This window comes from Synchiropus splendidus, chromosome 5 (genome assembly GCF_027744825.2).
Source record: "Synchiropus splendidus isolate RoL2022-P1 chromosome 5, RoL_Sspl_1.0, whole genome shotgun sequence".
Classification (NCBI taxonomy): Eukaryota; Metazoa; Chordata; class Actinopteri; order Syngnathiformes; family Callionymidae; genus Synchiropus; species Synchiropus splendidus.
The window spans coordinates 11,634,819-11,651,127 of record NC_071338.1 but is presented as its reverse complement, the minus strand read 5'-3'; the positions used below and the strand labels follow the sequence as shown (position 1 = coordinate 11,651,127).

Here is a 16,309-nt window from a genome sequence, read left to right as displayed (position 1 = left end):
ATGTGGCCCTCGAGGACATTTAATGGCCCACGCCTGGGTTATAGAGATACATAATAAATACCTGAATTTAAAACACATAAATTACACATGCACTGGAATATTTTCAGTCTTTGCCCAGCTAGAGATGGTTCCCAAATGTGACCAACATTGCCTATCTGCTGCACTAAACTGTTTTCATGTTCAGCAAATTGTCATTAAAGTGGCTAAGAAAGGTCACATGGACTAACAAGAAAGCCTGATACATTTCAGACGGCGCAGCATCGTGACTCAGTGAACACAAACTTTACTAATCAACAGCCTAAATTCAACATGTCATAAGAGTAAACAAATCCAAGAGTAGGGAAACACTGAGCCTCTGTACGACAGCACAGACACACACAGACGCACACAAACATGGTTAGGTAAGTAAGCATAAGCAAAATTATTAGGAGCGTGGGGTAGGGATATTAAAAAAGATGGATGGCTGATCACATGACGAATGAATGGACGCAGGAATGGGGGGGTCATGACTGGACACTGGTCGGTAAAGACTCAACACTGTTTATTTGTGTTGTCAACTGAGCAAGTCTAGTCGTAGTTAGCTATAAATTCTTCCATCCTTCTTCTCCATTCTGTTGCCGCCTGACGATACACATCATATTTCACCGCTGGTGCATTTGGAGTCAGGAATCTCATTAAAGTGGATGTTAATTAGATTTGTTTAAATAAACATACAGCACACCAAATGGCCAATTCACCATGTGACCACCAGGCATCAGTAAACAGACGATGTGTTCAGGGCTGTTGGTGGGTGCATGTGAGTATGACTATGCTGTTTTTATAAAACTGTTCATGTCAAAGCCATGATGCCAAAATAATGAGAATGGAAGTCTGATAGGTACCTTCATATTAACTGCAGCAGACACGCCAAAAGCAAGAATTCTCCCTTTACTTTAGGACATTAATGGGTTAATAATTGGTAGTAGGCCATGTGAACTGTAACCAATCCATAAAATTTTTAAAAAAAATTTTAATACAGAAAAGAAAAAAACCTCACTATACATGAGAGTTGACAAGAAATTATAATCCCAATGCTCAATTCAGTAAGTCATGTATTAATTTAAAATGTTGGACCTAAGGTTGATCCTTGAGGGACCCCACACTTTAGTCTCCAGTACGAATCGCAGCTCATTTTCCCATTTGAACACAACTGTAGCTTTGCCTCTTGTGTCTGGACATATAGACTGCTCCAGTGCATCCTAGATCTGCCAGGAGACCTCCTATTCATATATACAGGGAGGCATTTTTGAGACATCTAGGAGCAACGGTTCTAATCTGAGCCTCTCCAGAATGAATAAGCTCCTAAATATAATTAAAAAAAACGAATTCAGTTGTGTGTGCCTCCAGTCTTGTTCTGCCAATCCTCCCCAGAACTTGTGACCAAAAGTGACTGTAAGAGATAGAAAGGTTTGCCTGTTGACCCAGCCCTTCCTTCACAGATCGATTCATCACCTGGCCCACAGTGGTCAGTATTTGACAACAGGGCATACCTTATCTATATCATGTATTCACTTGTGTCTCATTTATAAATTACAGAATCTCAGAGCTGAATATCACCATAGTCCGTGCTGTTTATCATGTTATTTCCTGAACAAGTAGAATAACGTACTGAATGGGAGGAGCGTTGTGCCACTGTCACCAAAAACTGCGCTGTTCTGAGGACAGCCGGAGTGAAATTCCGAATTAACCTGACATAGAAATGCGTAAGAAATTGAGAAATTAGTACGGTGTAATGTGAATTCATGCAGTCATGAAACTGCAACCATGCAACCTCCTGTTTTGATTGATTGATAGTTCTGTGACGAAATGTTAAGTGTTATTCCTCGTTTGTTTTATTTTTTGACACAAATATCTTAAATTTAATAACATTTTTTTCTGATATTTTTCAGCATTTCTCATTAGTTTGAAATTGCCTTGCATATTTTCTGAGCCTGTTGCAGAGATAGAAAGAATCATGAACAATAAAGAGTAGCGCATACACAATATTTCCAGTGAATTAGCATCGTAAAAATTCTGGCCTCAGAATTAATACTGAATATACATACAGTATATTTGGAATTGGCATGTCTTAAAATGTCCAAATGTGTTGCCATCTAATACACCTAGCTATACTTTTTACATCCCGAATGACCGGTGGATTTGTTAATATATATGCGCGATATTTCCACGGACATGTGTTTCCCAGCACCAGTCCTGTCTATTACACACACAAATCAAGTACACACATGCACACAAGTTTGATGGGATCCAAGCCAACATCTGTCTCTGATATTATTTAACTAACCACTTATTGTGGGAGCCCACCAGCACCACGGATGGCGTCTAGCGCAGTGTGTGTGTGAGTCTACAAGTGCGCCTCGGCGTCCGCTCAGACACTTTGGCATGCCGCGTTGGTGTGTTACATCCTTCAGGGGTTGACTTTGAAAGTGTGTGTGTGTGCGTGCAGCATGTGCTTCTCCAATTCTGAGAATGTGACTGCATACCAGTGTGCAATGTGTGTTTACACAGACATGTGAGAACAGTATGAGTGTGTGCAGTGGCGATCCCCCTCCATAGTGAAAGCCGCAGCCGCAGACCACATCAGAGGGAATGTGGCAGACAGAATGACAAGGACAGGAACCAGCCAGCCACACACAGACACACATGCATAGACATACATTCCACGCACATCTATCACACTTACCGATCGACTTATTGTCAGAAACAGTGTCTTAATCCCACCCCTATTTTTTCCTCACCCTCCACGCCACACACATATTTAAAAGCAACCATCACTGCACCGCCGGTCACATCCAGTGGTCACCTTTTCAGTTAGCCATGGACGCGGCAGCAAAAGAAGCTCAGAGGCTTTCGACTCTTCATTTGTTACACAGTTACACCTGGTGTATTTCTCACTTGCCACAGTGCTGAGAAAAGGACAATTATGAGTACTAATCATCAGTCTGGGACACACAAGCTAAGTGATGACATCAACTGGAGCCCAGGACTGCTGTTTGTGTTGCTATATGGCATCTAAGATACTGCATTCCAAGGCACAAAACATCCAAATTAAAATGACTCAATCCTTCCAAGGCAAATGCCACATCAGCATCAAAAAGGTACAATAATACAAAAGTAATTATGGATTAAGAGGATGAATGAATGTTTATTTCAATCCTCTGACACATTAAAACATGCGTAATGTGCTACTTTACAGGTTACATGACTACATACTATCACCGCCCTCATTCGCTTGTATGCCTCAAAAGAATGTGTGGCAGTGACGTCACAACAAAATGATCATTGTGCACACTTTCAGATCCATCTTTTTTTTTTCTGATAGCTGTATTTAGAAATTGCCCTGCTCCACCTTGCAGTGCAATAAGATTTACCACCATGTCAGTAGAAAGTACACTTTTACAGTAGCTACCAAAGGCCAGTTCAAAAGATGCCATTGAATGTTTCAGAAAAAAACAGTTTCATGATGCAAAATTTCCTCACTATTTTAAGCAGTGACGAAGATAATAATAGTAATAAAGTAGTAATAACCCAGAAGCTATGCACACAGGTATTCTTGACCACTTCAGTTGTTTCCATTGACCGATAGCACAGAGAACTTGGGTCTCAAGAGGTTATCCAACACACAATACTGGCAGTGTAAGAAGTTTCGTTTGGACTCGAACTGTGTTTGCACTGGGAAAAAAGCTGATAGTTGAAAAAAAGTGATAAGTGAAACATGTAACACACACATCTACAACATTATAAGCAATAATGATAAGATTTCAAGGTCACTTTTTTTACATTCAGTTCACAAATTCAACTGCAACCTACAGGTATCATTGGTAATGAAGCATTTTCACAATTTCTCACGCTGAGAACACACACACACATACACACACACACACAGGCTTGCATTTAGACAAAACACAGCGCAAGTGCAGGTCAACTACGGGTGAGTGAAAGCTAGAAGCAGTGTTTTTCCTTGTGGTGGACACACATCAATTTCAAGGAAATTGCTCGCCCCATTATTGGAAAGTGTTACCGGAATGTCAATTAAGGGGGAAGTTTTTAACCTCGCACCACACAAATAAACAGTCCAGCTCACACCCCCCTTATTAGGGCCAGTGTCAGAGCAGACAGAGAGTCTAGAGGGGGTAGAGGAGAGTGAAAAGGGGGATAGAGAATGGAGCGAGAGCTGAGAGTGCGGAGCAGAGAGGACAGGAGATTTGGCGCACTCAAAACACTGCTTTTGCCCTCCTTCTGTGCCCGAGGGCCCTAGATCCTGAGAACCACTCCAGATCGGGGCTCTTGCCCTGACTCAGCACCACTTAAGGTCAACTTCAACTGGCGCTGATCTGTTTGACAGCTGGTGGGATGCTGAAGCTGAAACTGCAGCAGGGCAATTAAGCCCAGGTCAGAGCGAGCAGTCAGGAAACAGTCCGCGGTGATAATCAGAGAGACAGATCAACAGGCAGAAGGTGTAGCAACGTGACGTCTCTTTGGAATCATGAAGCAAGCAGGGCAGGTGATGCGGATCATGTTTGCTTTGTACTGGATTGCTTCAAAAACACGGTGGCTTCTAAAGCAAACAAATGAGGAGGGAGAGAAGGAAGTTCAAGGAAGCTAATGTGTCTTATAATAACACATGTTAATAATTTCTCAGCAAGAAAGTCAAAAGGGGTGAAAAAAAAAACAACCGCTGCTGAAGCCAGCACCACTCCCAACACAAATGTTTCACTCGGCCTTTTGCGCAAGAGTTTGAGAAATGTTTATCTGAAAGCATATTTATAGCTTTACATCTGAGCCACCTCATCAGCACCATGGACTAAATTTCACTGCGGTAACAAAGTTATTTGATGCCTCATTATAAGCACATACCGTCTTCGGGCAGTACTGGGCTATCTGAGCCGGCAAGCCTGTGTCTGCTGTCCCAAAAGTACATTTGGTTTTTTATTTATTTATTTTTGAAAATATGGACATAAAATAATGAAATAAACAAGAAAAGCACTCAGAGAGTGGAAACCTTGGCCATACAGCTTCACTCCTGCCCCACTGACAAAGTGACAAAGTGAAAACATTGAAACAACCGGACAGCATATAATGCATCATGGAGGTGGATGTGATTACGGAAAGAAACATCATAACATCATTAAAATCATCATTCATCATTTCAGTAAACTTTGCCTTCTCTATCACTACTTGTGTTGTGTTGTGTTGGGGGTCCGCCACAGTTTTAAAAACTTCTTACCTTCTCTATCCACCCAACCAACCAAACCAACAATCCTAAATTCCTCCAACACTTGCCTGTTCAACGACACAAACTTCCATATTTCTCCACTAAAATAACATGTCCCCATGGACAACTGCTTAGCTCCAAGGCTGCCTCAGTGTCAAACAGGATGTTGAAGAGTCAAAGGCCTTTGAGACACTGAAGAACATCAAGAACAAATTATAACCTCAGCCTCAACGGTAGAGGCTTCAAACATCAACCCATCTAAGCTTGACATCCTCCTTCAAACGGACCTGTGTCAGTGAAGTTCAAGAAGGGTGAGGAGGTCAGATCTTCCAGCCGTTGCGAAGCAAGGAAGTTAGTGGGTCACTGGCAGAATTGGATTGCAAAGACAAATTGTCTTAATAGCGTTTTATAGATGAATCATGGGGCCACCTTCAGACAATGATTAACCTTTTCATTATAACTGTACAGCAGTGATGGCGACGAACGGACAAACAGACGGACGGACACATAGCACTAAATATCACTAGGAGAAGATTAAATGAGTTTAGTCCAATATGATCAGAACATTTCGCTCTCATTATCATATTATGTTTGAATGGCAGCAGTGCATTTCCCTGGCAGCCCATTAGTGAGCAACATTATGGAATTATTTCACAGCCCATATATAATTACAGAGCCAGCTGGATGAGGCCTTCAGTTCGACTTGCCGGCTGTAGAGTGACATATGCTCTCTTTTTGGCTCGCTGCCCATCACAGAAAAGATAGACTTTGCGTTGAAGGATTTCTACGAATGTATTTAGGATAAGGATGTATTAAGGCACGAACCAAAGTATCTGACAGAGAACGGCGATGTCTAAAGTGAGCGTGGCTCTGGAGATGATCCAGGAATACCCTGCTGATCAAAGGGGTGTGAGGTGAGTACCCAGACACATTCAAACAGGTATCTTCTCCTGATGCTCCACTCGACAGCGCCTCTAAAACTGGGCAGACTATGCTCAAATGGCTCCGCGGGGTCTAAGTCTGCTGGCTCATGGGCATGTGAAATAACCTCACACAGCCAGTGTGTGAGCCTCTGTTTGGAAAAGGGCTTGCTCGGAGCCCCATCATCAAAACAGATGAACAGCTGCTGAGAGACTGGGTTCTATATAGCAGCAAGAGCACACATTACACACAAATGATGCAATTCCTCTGCTCAATTTGGATGAATTCTGAATGGTGGAGGGAGCAGAGAAACCAAGAGTGGAGAAAACACGCCGACGTGGTGATGGACTGCAGCAACAGTCCAGCTTGTAATCTTGTGGATCGACAGGAGCCGAGAGATTCCACAGGAAACAAACACCCAAGCAATTGAAACACGGTGGCAACACAGACCGCACCAAGAGGTGCACCTCCAAGTCCACACTTCAAAGTTCAGGTAGGTTGTTGTGACTGAGGTGATGATACCTGAGACAGGTCAAATAACTGGAACAACAGTTGCCAGAATGAATTAGCTATGCACCACTTTAAAAAATAGCCTGTGCCCGAGGGCAGGAGTTCTGCATACTCCTACAAGTCGTGAATTATTAAGAACCATATCAAGACAATCTGCAGCTAAACTGGGTCAGGACTTTTGCGGAGGAGGAGTGGAGAGACGGTGATTTGTTAAATCTCGATAACATATAAATGAAGTCTTAATCTGAAAGCCTTTACATCTGACATCTGTTGCCTGAAACAACACGGGATGAAAAAGCTCAGTGCAGAAGTTGGGAGGAATCGTTGACAAAAGTTGATTCCATTCAATTCCTGAAGTTGACTTCTTGACTGAGAAAGACCACGGCCTCACTTTCAAGTCAATGTGTCTCCTCTTACACTTTTTCGGGTGAGGTGCAATCTGATCAATAATTCTTCACAGATAACTAACACTAGCGGGAGTTCCGCTGTAAACACCGGCTCCGGTGACTGTTGGAGCCTTTCAATGTGGCGTCTGTGTGCTCGTCACCTCAGAATGAATGAGTCACAAGCGTGAAACCTCAAGCACCACCCAGGTAACAGTTGAGCCACAAACACACACCAGGCAACACTGGGATGAGCGACGTGGAGGAGCCAGAACAGGACTCAGTCTTGAGTGGAACTGTGCTGCCCTCAAGTGGCAAGAACCGAAACTGACTGAAGGATACTAGTACTACAGTAGTATACTGAAGCAATTCTATAGGCAATTATAGACTATTGCACTACACAGTATATATTTATATGTATTGTATGATATAACATGTACTAAAGGTATTATAATAATAATAGTAATAATAATAATAATAATAAATAACAAAAGACACATTCCTCAGATGTAATAGGTTGTAATATAACAAAGAAATTACTGTATAATACATACATGTCCTGCCAAACCCCAAAGGACAAATTTACGAGGAGTTCATCTTCAATTCTTACTTATTAATGAACGAAGTAGCCAAGGTCTTGGTTATGAGAACAAAGAGCAGGCCTACAAAGCATTTGAAGTGTAAGATGACTGAAGGGGCAGATGCCACCGGCTTGACTCCACAGAGGTCCCAGCTTGCGGCTAATTAATAATGAGAGGTAATTAGTACTGTGCAATGGCGACCTGAAGGCCACATGGCTGCGTCTTTATTAAACTCTGCCTTGATGTCCATAAATTGGACGTCAAAAAGATGACAAAAATGTCAGTCACCCTTTTGCATGTCAGCAAAGGTCGACAGGAAACGGTGCTAGCTTCATAAGGCATTGGTGTTGGTCGCACCCACTGCCTTAACAGCCTTTTCATAACAGTGGAAGGAAAGTGACAAAGTGAGCACAACAGCCTGCTACAATCAAACACACCCAGCCGAACTGACAATAACAACAGCAAACTGTAAAGGTGTCCACCCTCTCCATCACACGGGTTTAAGTGTATGCTTCACCTGCGTCATCTACGACAGTGACTCTTCACCACTGCGAGTGCCCCCTAGAGGGCCGCTAGATGTTTTTTGTTCTACACCTTTGGGCTGTGAGATGTTCAGTTTTGATACACTTGCCACATATGGTGACAGTAGTATGACAGCTGCAAATTTGTTACTATAGTTACCAACTATGAAGAATTTCTTGAAAAGAAAAAATGGTGAAGTGATGGCGCCTCCAACAGTAAACACTGTTCGCCTGGAGTAGTTTTTAAAATTAATTAGAACATTTTATGGTGATTACACTTCACTTATCTTCTTCAGAGTTTATATATGAAAAGAAAATATTTTATGATATTTAGACGTAGTTTTAGTACTTTCATTTTATTCAGAATTGTATTCATGATGTACAGTTTTTTCCAATTTTCTCAGTTTGCACAGAGGGTATTTTTTCTCCTTTTTTGTCTTTAGTAATTTTGATATATATATATATATATATATATATATATATATATATATATATATATATATATATATATATATATATATTTGCGATGATCACATGGTTTCATGTCATTTCACAAGGTTTTGGTTTGTTTACATATATGGTGGTAATGAATGAGTTGTTTTCCTTGTATGACCCCAGATTTGTTTGTTCTGGAATATGTGGGCGCCGAGATCAAAAAGGTTAAGAACCCCTGTTCTAGGAGTTGCACTGGCTCTAGCAACTGTGGCCTTGTCCACATGGAGAGGCGTATTTTGGAGACACATCGTTTTCCCTGCCATTCCAAAAAATGTTTCAGGCAGACGAATCAACAAAGAATGACCTAAAAACTAGTGGCACACATGCCAGCGCTGAAAGTGGCATTTTAAGGCTCTCACAACAAACAAAGAAGACAGCATAGTGAAAGTGCATTAAGAAGGCTGAGCACTGTGCACACAATAGTATTAGATCAGATGTAGTCCCACAGTGGGGAAATTCGGAAAGGGAAAACCAACACATTGTCATGCCCAAGGTGTCACAAGCCAATGGTTGTCAAATGGGCATGTTGATGCAGAAGTCAGCCTTTCACTTTCAATGTCGACGCACTAGGGTTTCAAAGGAAGCACCTTTCTCCTCACACAGCATTTCCTGACACTCAAAAAGAGTGGTTGAGCTCAGGACCGGGGATGATAATCATAAGCTCTCAAATTAAGCACAACAATGACATATGTAGTTCCCCATTTTTTACGTGTTGCAGTCTGGTAAATTTCTACCTATGCTGTCAGGAAATGCCGCGAGGGAGGCACACTAGTGTGTCAACACGCAATTCAGAAGGCTGTCTTCCACGTCGCCCTGGGATGAAAACGTCCACTTGACAATCCATTATGTGGCACCTTAGGAGTGAGTCGTGGACACAGACAATGGTCTGGATCGATGAGGTTGCACTATTATTACGAGTCTTCTTGGGTTGGTGTTGATGATGATGGTTGCGGATTGCTGTTACAAAACCTGTGTATTTCTAAAAAGCTGAACTACTGAAATAAATGATTTCTTTTCATTTAAAAACTGAAAAAGCCGGATTCCTGTGGACGAAAGATCTGTCCGGCAGAGAAGGTTTTTAGGGAAAGGTGTGGTTATTTCATAGTTTAATGGAGGCGTTCCTGACCGCACCCGTGCGCAAAGACATAGACATGAAAGTTTGCTCTTGACCAATTGAGTGGGTGTGGCGGAGGATTTTTGAGAACAAAGAGAAACATTCTGCTGTGTTCAATGTGGGTCCAATATCCTTTTTACAAAACACTCAGATGATCAGTATGTTAGATGCTCTAGAAGCTTTTTTTTTTTCAATTTTACCAGTCACAACAACCAAATACTATAAACAGGAGGGCGGTGTGTCAGCGTAGTCAGACTTTGCTCAATATTGAGCTGAAAACATCAGCAAAAAAGGTAACACTGTGTCACCTCAAATCTCTGCTGTCTATTCAGCCCCCAACAGCTATATTTATGCAGACCGTTCTCCTGCTATTGTGGGATGTTGGATCATGAGGCGAGCGTTTGTGAAGCTAGTTTCCTCAAAGCATTACTGAAGTCAAACAAAGTCGACAGCGAACCACAGGAAACAGTTGCGCATCTCTTCAACCGATGAAGAAAGCAAAAAGCCATCTGACCGAAGCTATGGGCAAGATATTATTGGTGTCATTCAAGCTGCTGAGCGCCCTGCCGTGTTGTTTGGAGTGTGTGATTATGTATATATCTAAGCAGTTTGAAATTTGTTCCGGTGGTGATTGAGCTCCTTACTATTCCAAGTTCATGAATACATTTGCAGAGACCCCCTTGTTCTGTTTAATGGAGAAGGCGAGTGAGTCATCAGGCTAAGAGAGAGGGAGTGTGTCAGACTAAAGTGCTGCAGATATGCATGAATAAAGCATTATGTCATTACAGCCGTCCATTCAACACAAATGATACAGTGTGTACTCAAGCAGACGCAGCCATTTAACTTGATGCGGGAACACTTTGTATTTGTCGGCTTTCACAGACAAACAGACACATATAACAACGTGAAACATTCAGCCAGACAAAGAATAACTATCAATAAATATATTTCTTTTCTTTTATACTTGTGTATGTATCAACAAAGTTATCTATTTTGGCAATTTGTATATGCCTAGAATATAAAACTACAACAAAACTTACTCAATGTAATTATAAGCCGACCGCTGTGAACACATTTTTAATGGCTCTCTTGTCAACAGGAAACTTTCCTCACACAGAGCTGAAGTGCACCTGTCCCTCAGGCCTGAACACCTTGGGAGAACAATATTTTAATGGGTAATTAACTGGCTAAGCCACCTGCCTGCGTTTATTAAATCACTATGCAACTGTTACGAAAAAGCAATACCACATACCGCTTAAAAAGCAAAAATAATAAGTGCCTCTTTATTTAAACAAACAAACAAAAACTGTTTAACACGTTCCCTTCTAGATTCTGAGCAAAATGCCTCTACTGGTGACCATTCTTTCAGTCTGGTGGTGAAGTTGTAGGACAGCTGTCTGAGTGTGAAACTTGGTGTGTGTCTGTGATCTCCAGGAGATCACCCTCAACACAAGCCTGCGCATTTGTTGTGTTGTCGAAGTGCTTAATCTTAGCCTTTGTCCAGAAGGTTTATAAGATCCTTCCCCACGTAAAGGAGTTAATGTATCTTAGAACTGGATTCACAAGTTAGGGAAAGATGGAGGAGGAGGTTGATGTCCCCTGTCACAAGGAGTTCTTCTGTGGCCAAGAGTTGTGACAAAAGGCAAAGTTCTTGATTTTCCTGCCAATGCATGTTACTACTCTCTCCTCCAATAGACATATCCAGGAGAGACTCACAATAGAGCTGCCGCTACACCAGATCAAGAGAAGCCTACAAATTCCCCCAGAAAAGCAGAAGGGGGTTTCTGGGGAGTGGGAAGTCTGGGCTGCTTTTTTCCAGCTGCTGCACCTGCAACCCAACCTCAGATAGGCAAGGGAATTAAATTGATAAATAAATAAATACAAATACGGTCAAAAGGTACATTTACACTGACTGCGATCTTGCAATGCTTGTTGGTGACAAGGTGAAAACAGCAGCTTAGAGAGGCAGATTTGTATCCCCTCAACGAATAAAGCCATCATCTCAGGGTCTATCAACTGTTCAGAAATATCATAGAATGCCAGCAACCACTAACATCTGCTTCGCTTCCATTTTGCTTACCTGCATGCTGACGAAATTTCCCTCTCTATGCATCACTGTGTGTTTGATGTTCAGGTTTTTCAACGTGAGTGTTTAATAGTTCAGATAATTGCATGGAAGCTGCAATCTTGTTGTCGCCAAAACATGCTGCATCCCCAGCCCTATCTTGTAGCGTGACAGTCTGTTGCATGGAATAGCCACGACATTGACTATACATGTTCATGTTTCAACGCGTACACCACGCCAGTTTTTCTGAAAATGAAGCCAAGTAAATACACAAATTTGTGGAAATGTTGGCTCACACTGCTAGCTGGCACTGTAGCTTCAACTTCGGCAGTTCATTGAGGCACCTGCAGTTCCATTGGTGGGACTTATAGTACAGGTCAACCATTGATAACATAAATTAGACTACCGTCATTGATTAGATTAGATTAGATTAGATTAGATTAGATTAGCTTGAAGACACCTTGGTACTAAACACCTCACAGACAATTTCATAACGTCACCAAGAAACTCCAAGTTGAACAGAGGATGGTCAGAAGTAAGCGAAATAAATACCAAAATGATGTCTCACCCCAAAGCAGAGGCGGCACACCATCAGGTCCAGTGCTTCTCCCATTTTTCCAGACAGCTACAAATTGACTTCACAGTCTCGATGATTAAAAGAGAAGTAGACTGCTGTGTGTTCCCTGGTTTGATCTTTAACCAGCAAAGACCGGCTATAATCAATATATATCTATATGGCTATCGCTCTGTCATCCAGTATTGACGGACATCCTCATTGCTGTGTGGATCAAAGAGACATGAGAATGTCCCACGTGAACTTTGTCGGTGTTCCATTGCATCAGTGACATCGGAGAAGCTATTACAAAGCTCATGCTGGTAATGAGGTCTCAGGTTGCGTGATCTAATGACCAGCTAACAATACAGCCGTCTTCAAATTTTAATGTCTGCACTGCAGACATGTTACACGTGACTGACAAAACCCCTCATCCGTGAACACTTCCAAATTCATAATGAGGCAGTAGAATGGTTTTATTGGTGCATGTTTTTACAGCCTGACACAATATAGGACTGAAGTGTGCCGGTCAGCCAGAGGGAGGAAGCAGCATGATCACAGCGGGAATATACACCAATGCTCTCCACCAGACCATCTGTCATGTTATTTATCTGATGCTGGGGAGAATGTGTGGCCTCACGCCGCACTCACTCACTGAAGAATGAGAAATGTAAATTATATTTCCTTAGCAAAACAAAGTAAGCTGAGGATTGTGTATGAAGAAAATGTGTTTTTTTAGCTATGTACAGAGGTTATTTCAACCATGAAAAAACACTTGATTTTCTGGAACAGTAACCGGGGGAAAATGGAATATATAAAAAATAATAAGATAAAAAATTCTCACTCATAATGATACTATATTTGATCTTGCACTTGCATTTAAGTATCAAGGTAACTTCTTACTTCCATAGTCTTAATCATGCTCCTTCACGCAGCAGATGAAATGCATCAATAATCGATTTCGACTTAAATCATCTTTCGCTGCAATTCAATAATAGACGGAAAGACTCCCGAAACTAAAGGACATCTGCGGTTTTTATTTTTGATGAATGGCTTCTCCTGATGACTGATGTTTCAATCTGTTCCAAGAACAATGTATTGTCCTGATCTCATTTTAGGCACAGACCACTCTTGTAAACACTCCTGATGATTTATAGAAGAAGCAAACAAATACTGTTGTGACAAATTGATGGGTGCTGAATACATTTCATCTCATTTATTGATATGAGTTTGCTATGCACACTCCAACAGGAGAAGCCTGATTCGGTGCTGTTGAAAACCGTTTACTTCAATAAGTGTTCTCCACCAGTCTTGAATATAAATATGCCAAGTCCGAGACAAGAATAAGTAAAAATGCATTTGAGACCAAGATGAAACCTAGACCCAAAAAAAGGGGCCTTGAGACCAGTCACGAGACCAAGATCAGTCTGGAATACTACAACACTATCAGGGAGTAAAACACTGTAGTAGTAATCAATTTGCGATAGGGATGAATATTTATTTTCAGGCAACAGAATTTCTGTAGATGTGCACCTTGTAACCATCCATCACTCCATCCTCAGCCGCTTATCCATGTCGGGTCACCTTATAACCATTGAACAATAAAATTTAAACTTACAAATTTTCTCTTCAGCTTTCCCTTATTGCTTCTGCGAGTGACAACCTCTGGAGCCGCTGCTGAGTTGTAGTCCGAACCCATGTCCAGGTTGTCGTCCGCCGACACACTTTTGCGGAGGTAGGCAGCACGGGCTCGGAAGTGAGAGAAGGGCGACTGGGAACGAGGCCGGACCTCAGAGCTCCCACTGTTCCCCGGTTCGTCCTCGCCTTCCATGTCATCCTCCAAACGCCACAGGTCCCCTTGAGGAGACAAGTGAAGGGAAATGAATAAAGTAGGGAGAGACAAAGTCAGTCATATTTGGCCCATTTGTTCTGGAAAAGGTGGGCACCGAGATCAAAAAGGTCAAGAACTCCTGATCTATGCGATCGATGGTCCTGGGCTGTAAAACCAAGGGGGAAGTAGTTGGATATTGCTTATTTTATCCAGCTCCCACGGCGTCTCGCTCGCCTTCTGCATCTGCGCTTTGGTCTGTGATAACGCAGGCTCTCAATCACTGAAACAATTTAGCCCCCAAAATATTACTGTCAGAACCTGTTCTGGCACCTAGTTATTGTATATAAAGTGCTTTGTATATTTGTCAAGAGTGAATAATACTCTTTACAAATACAACAACGGCCACCACTTAGAACAGAGGTGTCCATACTGTTCCAGAAAGGGCCGCAATGGATGCATGTTTGTGTTCCGACCGGTCAAGCAGACACAGTTTAACCAATCTGTTGTCAGGCAAAACAAGCAGCACCAGACTGACAATCAATGTACAGTGGCACCTCGGTTCTTGACCACAATCCGTTCCAGAAGCGATTTGTTCGAAATCTGAATCGATTTTTCCCATTACCATTAATGGAAAAAGAAATAATGCGTTCCAAGCCTTAAAATTTTGTAGGAGTGAATGTAGAGTGTCTGCTGCAGGTGCACTGTTCCTCTATGTGTGTGGCCGCTGCATGTGGGAGGGGTTGCCGAGTGAGTGACGTCTCTCCAGAAGTGAAGAGGTGCCCGGTGCGTGTCCAGCTCTGAATGTGCGCTTCTGTGCAGTTTGGCTGCGACAAAGTCATTAACCAAGTAACGCGCTGTCCAAGAGACTCGCCTCATCCCTGTCCCAGCTCCAGCTGACAACAGGACATCAAACCCTGGAGTGAGCGCTCCAGTCTCAGAGGTGTCGAGAGCACCTCCCCTGTGACACTCTACCACGGTCCAGTGCGGAGACAGGAAAGGTTTTACACCTCAATATGAAGAAAAAACAGTCCGTAAATGTAGCTAACGGGACAAGTCTGAATAAGGAGGCTGCGTTATACACAATAACAAAGCGTGTCGTGGGTCAGCTGGTCGATCCGCAACACGTTACACGTTTTTTCCGGCTTTTTACGGGGGCGTTCGCGTTCCGCATTTTCGTTCGAAATCAGAAGCAAAAAAATCTCAAAATTTTTGTTGAAGTCCGATTTGTTCAAAGTCCAGGACGTTCGAAAACCGAGGTACCACTGTATTATAGTCTTCAGACACCTGATTGGAGAAGGTGTGTATCCTAGTTGGGTAGGAAAAAAAACCTTTTATTAGGGATGCTCCGATCAGGGTTTTTGCGACTGATCACCAATACCGATCACATGGATTGACAATGAATTCGCAATCAAAATGATGAGACATTCTGCGTACATGATGTGAAAACATGAACAATGAAATCATTTTAATTCAGACACATATTAATACACTTCTTCAAGTAGGTGAAAAAAGCCTTGCAGAATGCAGCAACTATTAAGTCATAAGGACAACTAAAAAACATTTAATTCGACGTTAAACGTCGCAGTTTGGTGAATCTGAAAACTCTCAATGCTATTGCGTTAAATGGCGTGTTTAATTTTAACGCACTTCCCTGCACAGCATTTTTCAGTGCATTTGCTGCAGGATGCAAACTTTAAATGACAGATTCAAAGAACCTCCACAGCAGACATGCTGCTGCCGAGTGAGCACCGAGTAGGGAGGAGAGGTCACATCACAACCAGCGGGGCTCCATCAGAGCGCTGGCTGTCACACGGGATTGGTTGTTGTGATCAGCAATGACAGGTAGTGATTCGCATTCACAGATCACGCTGAAATCGGCCGCTCATGATCACTAACTGATCAATCGGAGCATCCCTAATTTTTATTACTTATTTTTTAATTTATAAATCACAATTGCAATATACATTGACGTGAACAAAGAATTGGAAAAATATAAACAAAATTGCAATATAAATCAAATTGGCACCCAAGTACCAGGAAAACATTGAATCGGGCCAGCTGTATTTGATACCCTTGATTTA

At 42.1% G+C, this 16,309-nt stretch overlaps 1 protein-coding gene across 5 annotated transcripts in view; it reads right to left on the bottom strand.

Annotated features, from left to right (window-relative positions):
* The window catches only part of LOC128758571 (ankyrin repeat and fibronectin type-III domain-containing protein 1), a 141,792-nt gene that overhangs the window by 88,031 nt on the left and 37,452 nt on the right, over positions 1-16,309 (bottom strand). For all 5 annotated transcript variants that reach the window (XM_053864653.1, XM_053864652.1, XM_053864656.1 and 2 more), the window contains one exon: positions 14,016-14,254. In XM_053864653.1, the coding sequence (XP_053720628.1) occupies positions 14,016-14,254 (239 nt within the window). The remainder of the gene's footprint in view (positions 1-14,015; positions 14,255-16,309) is intronic.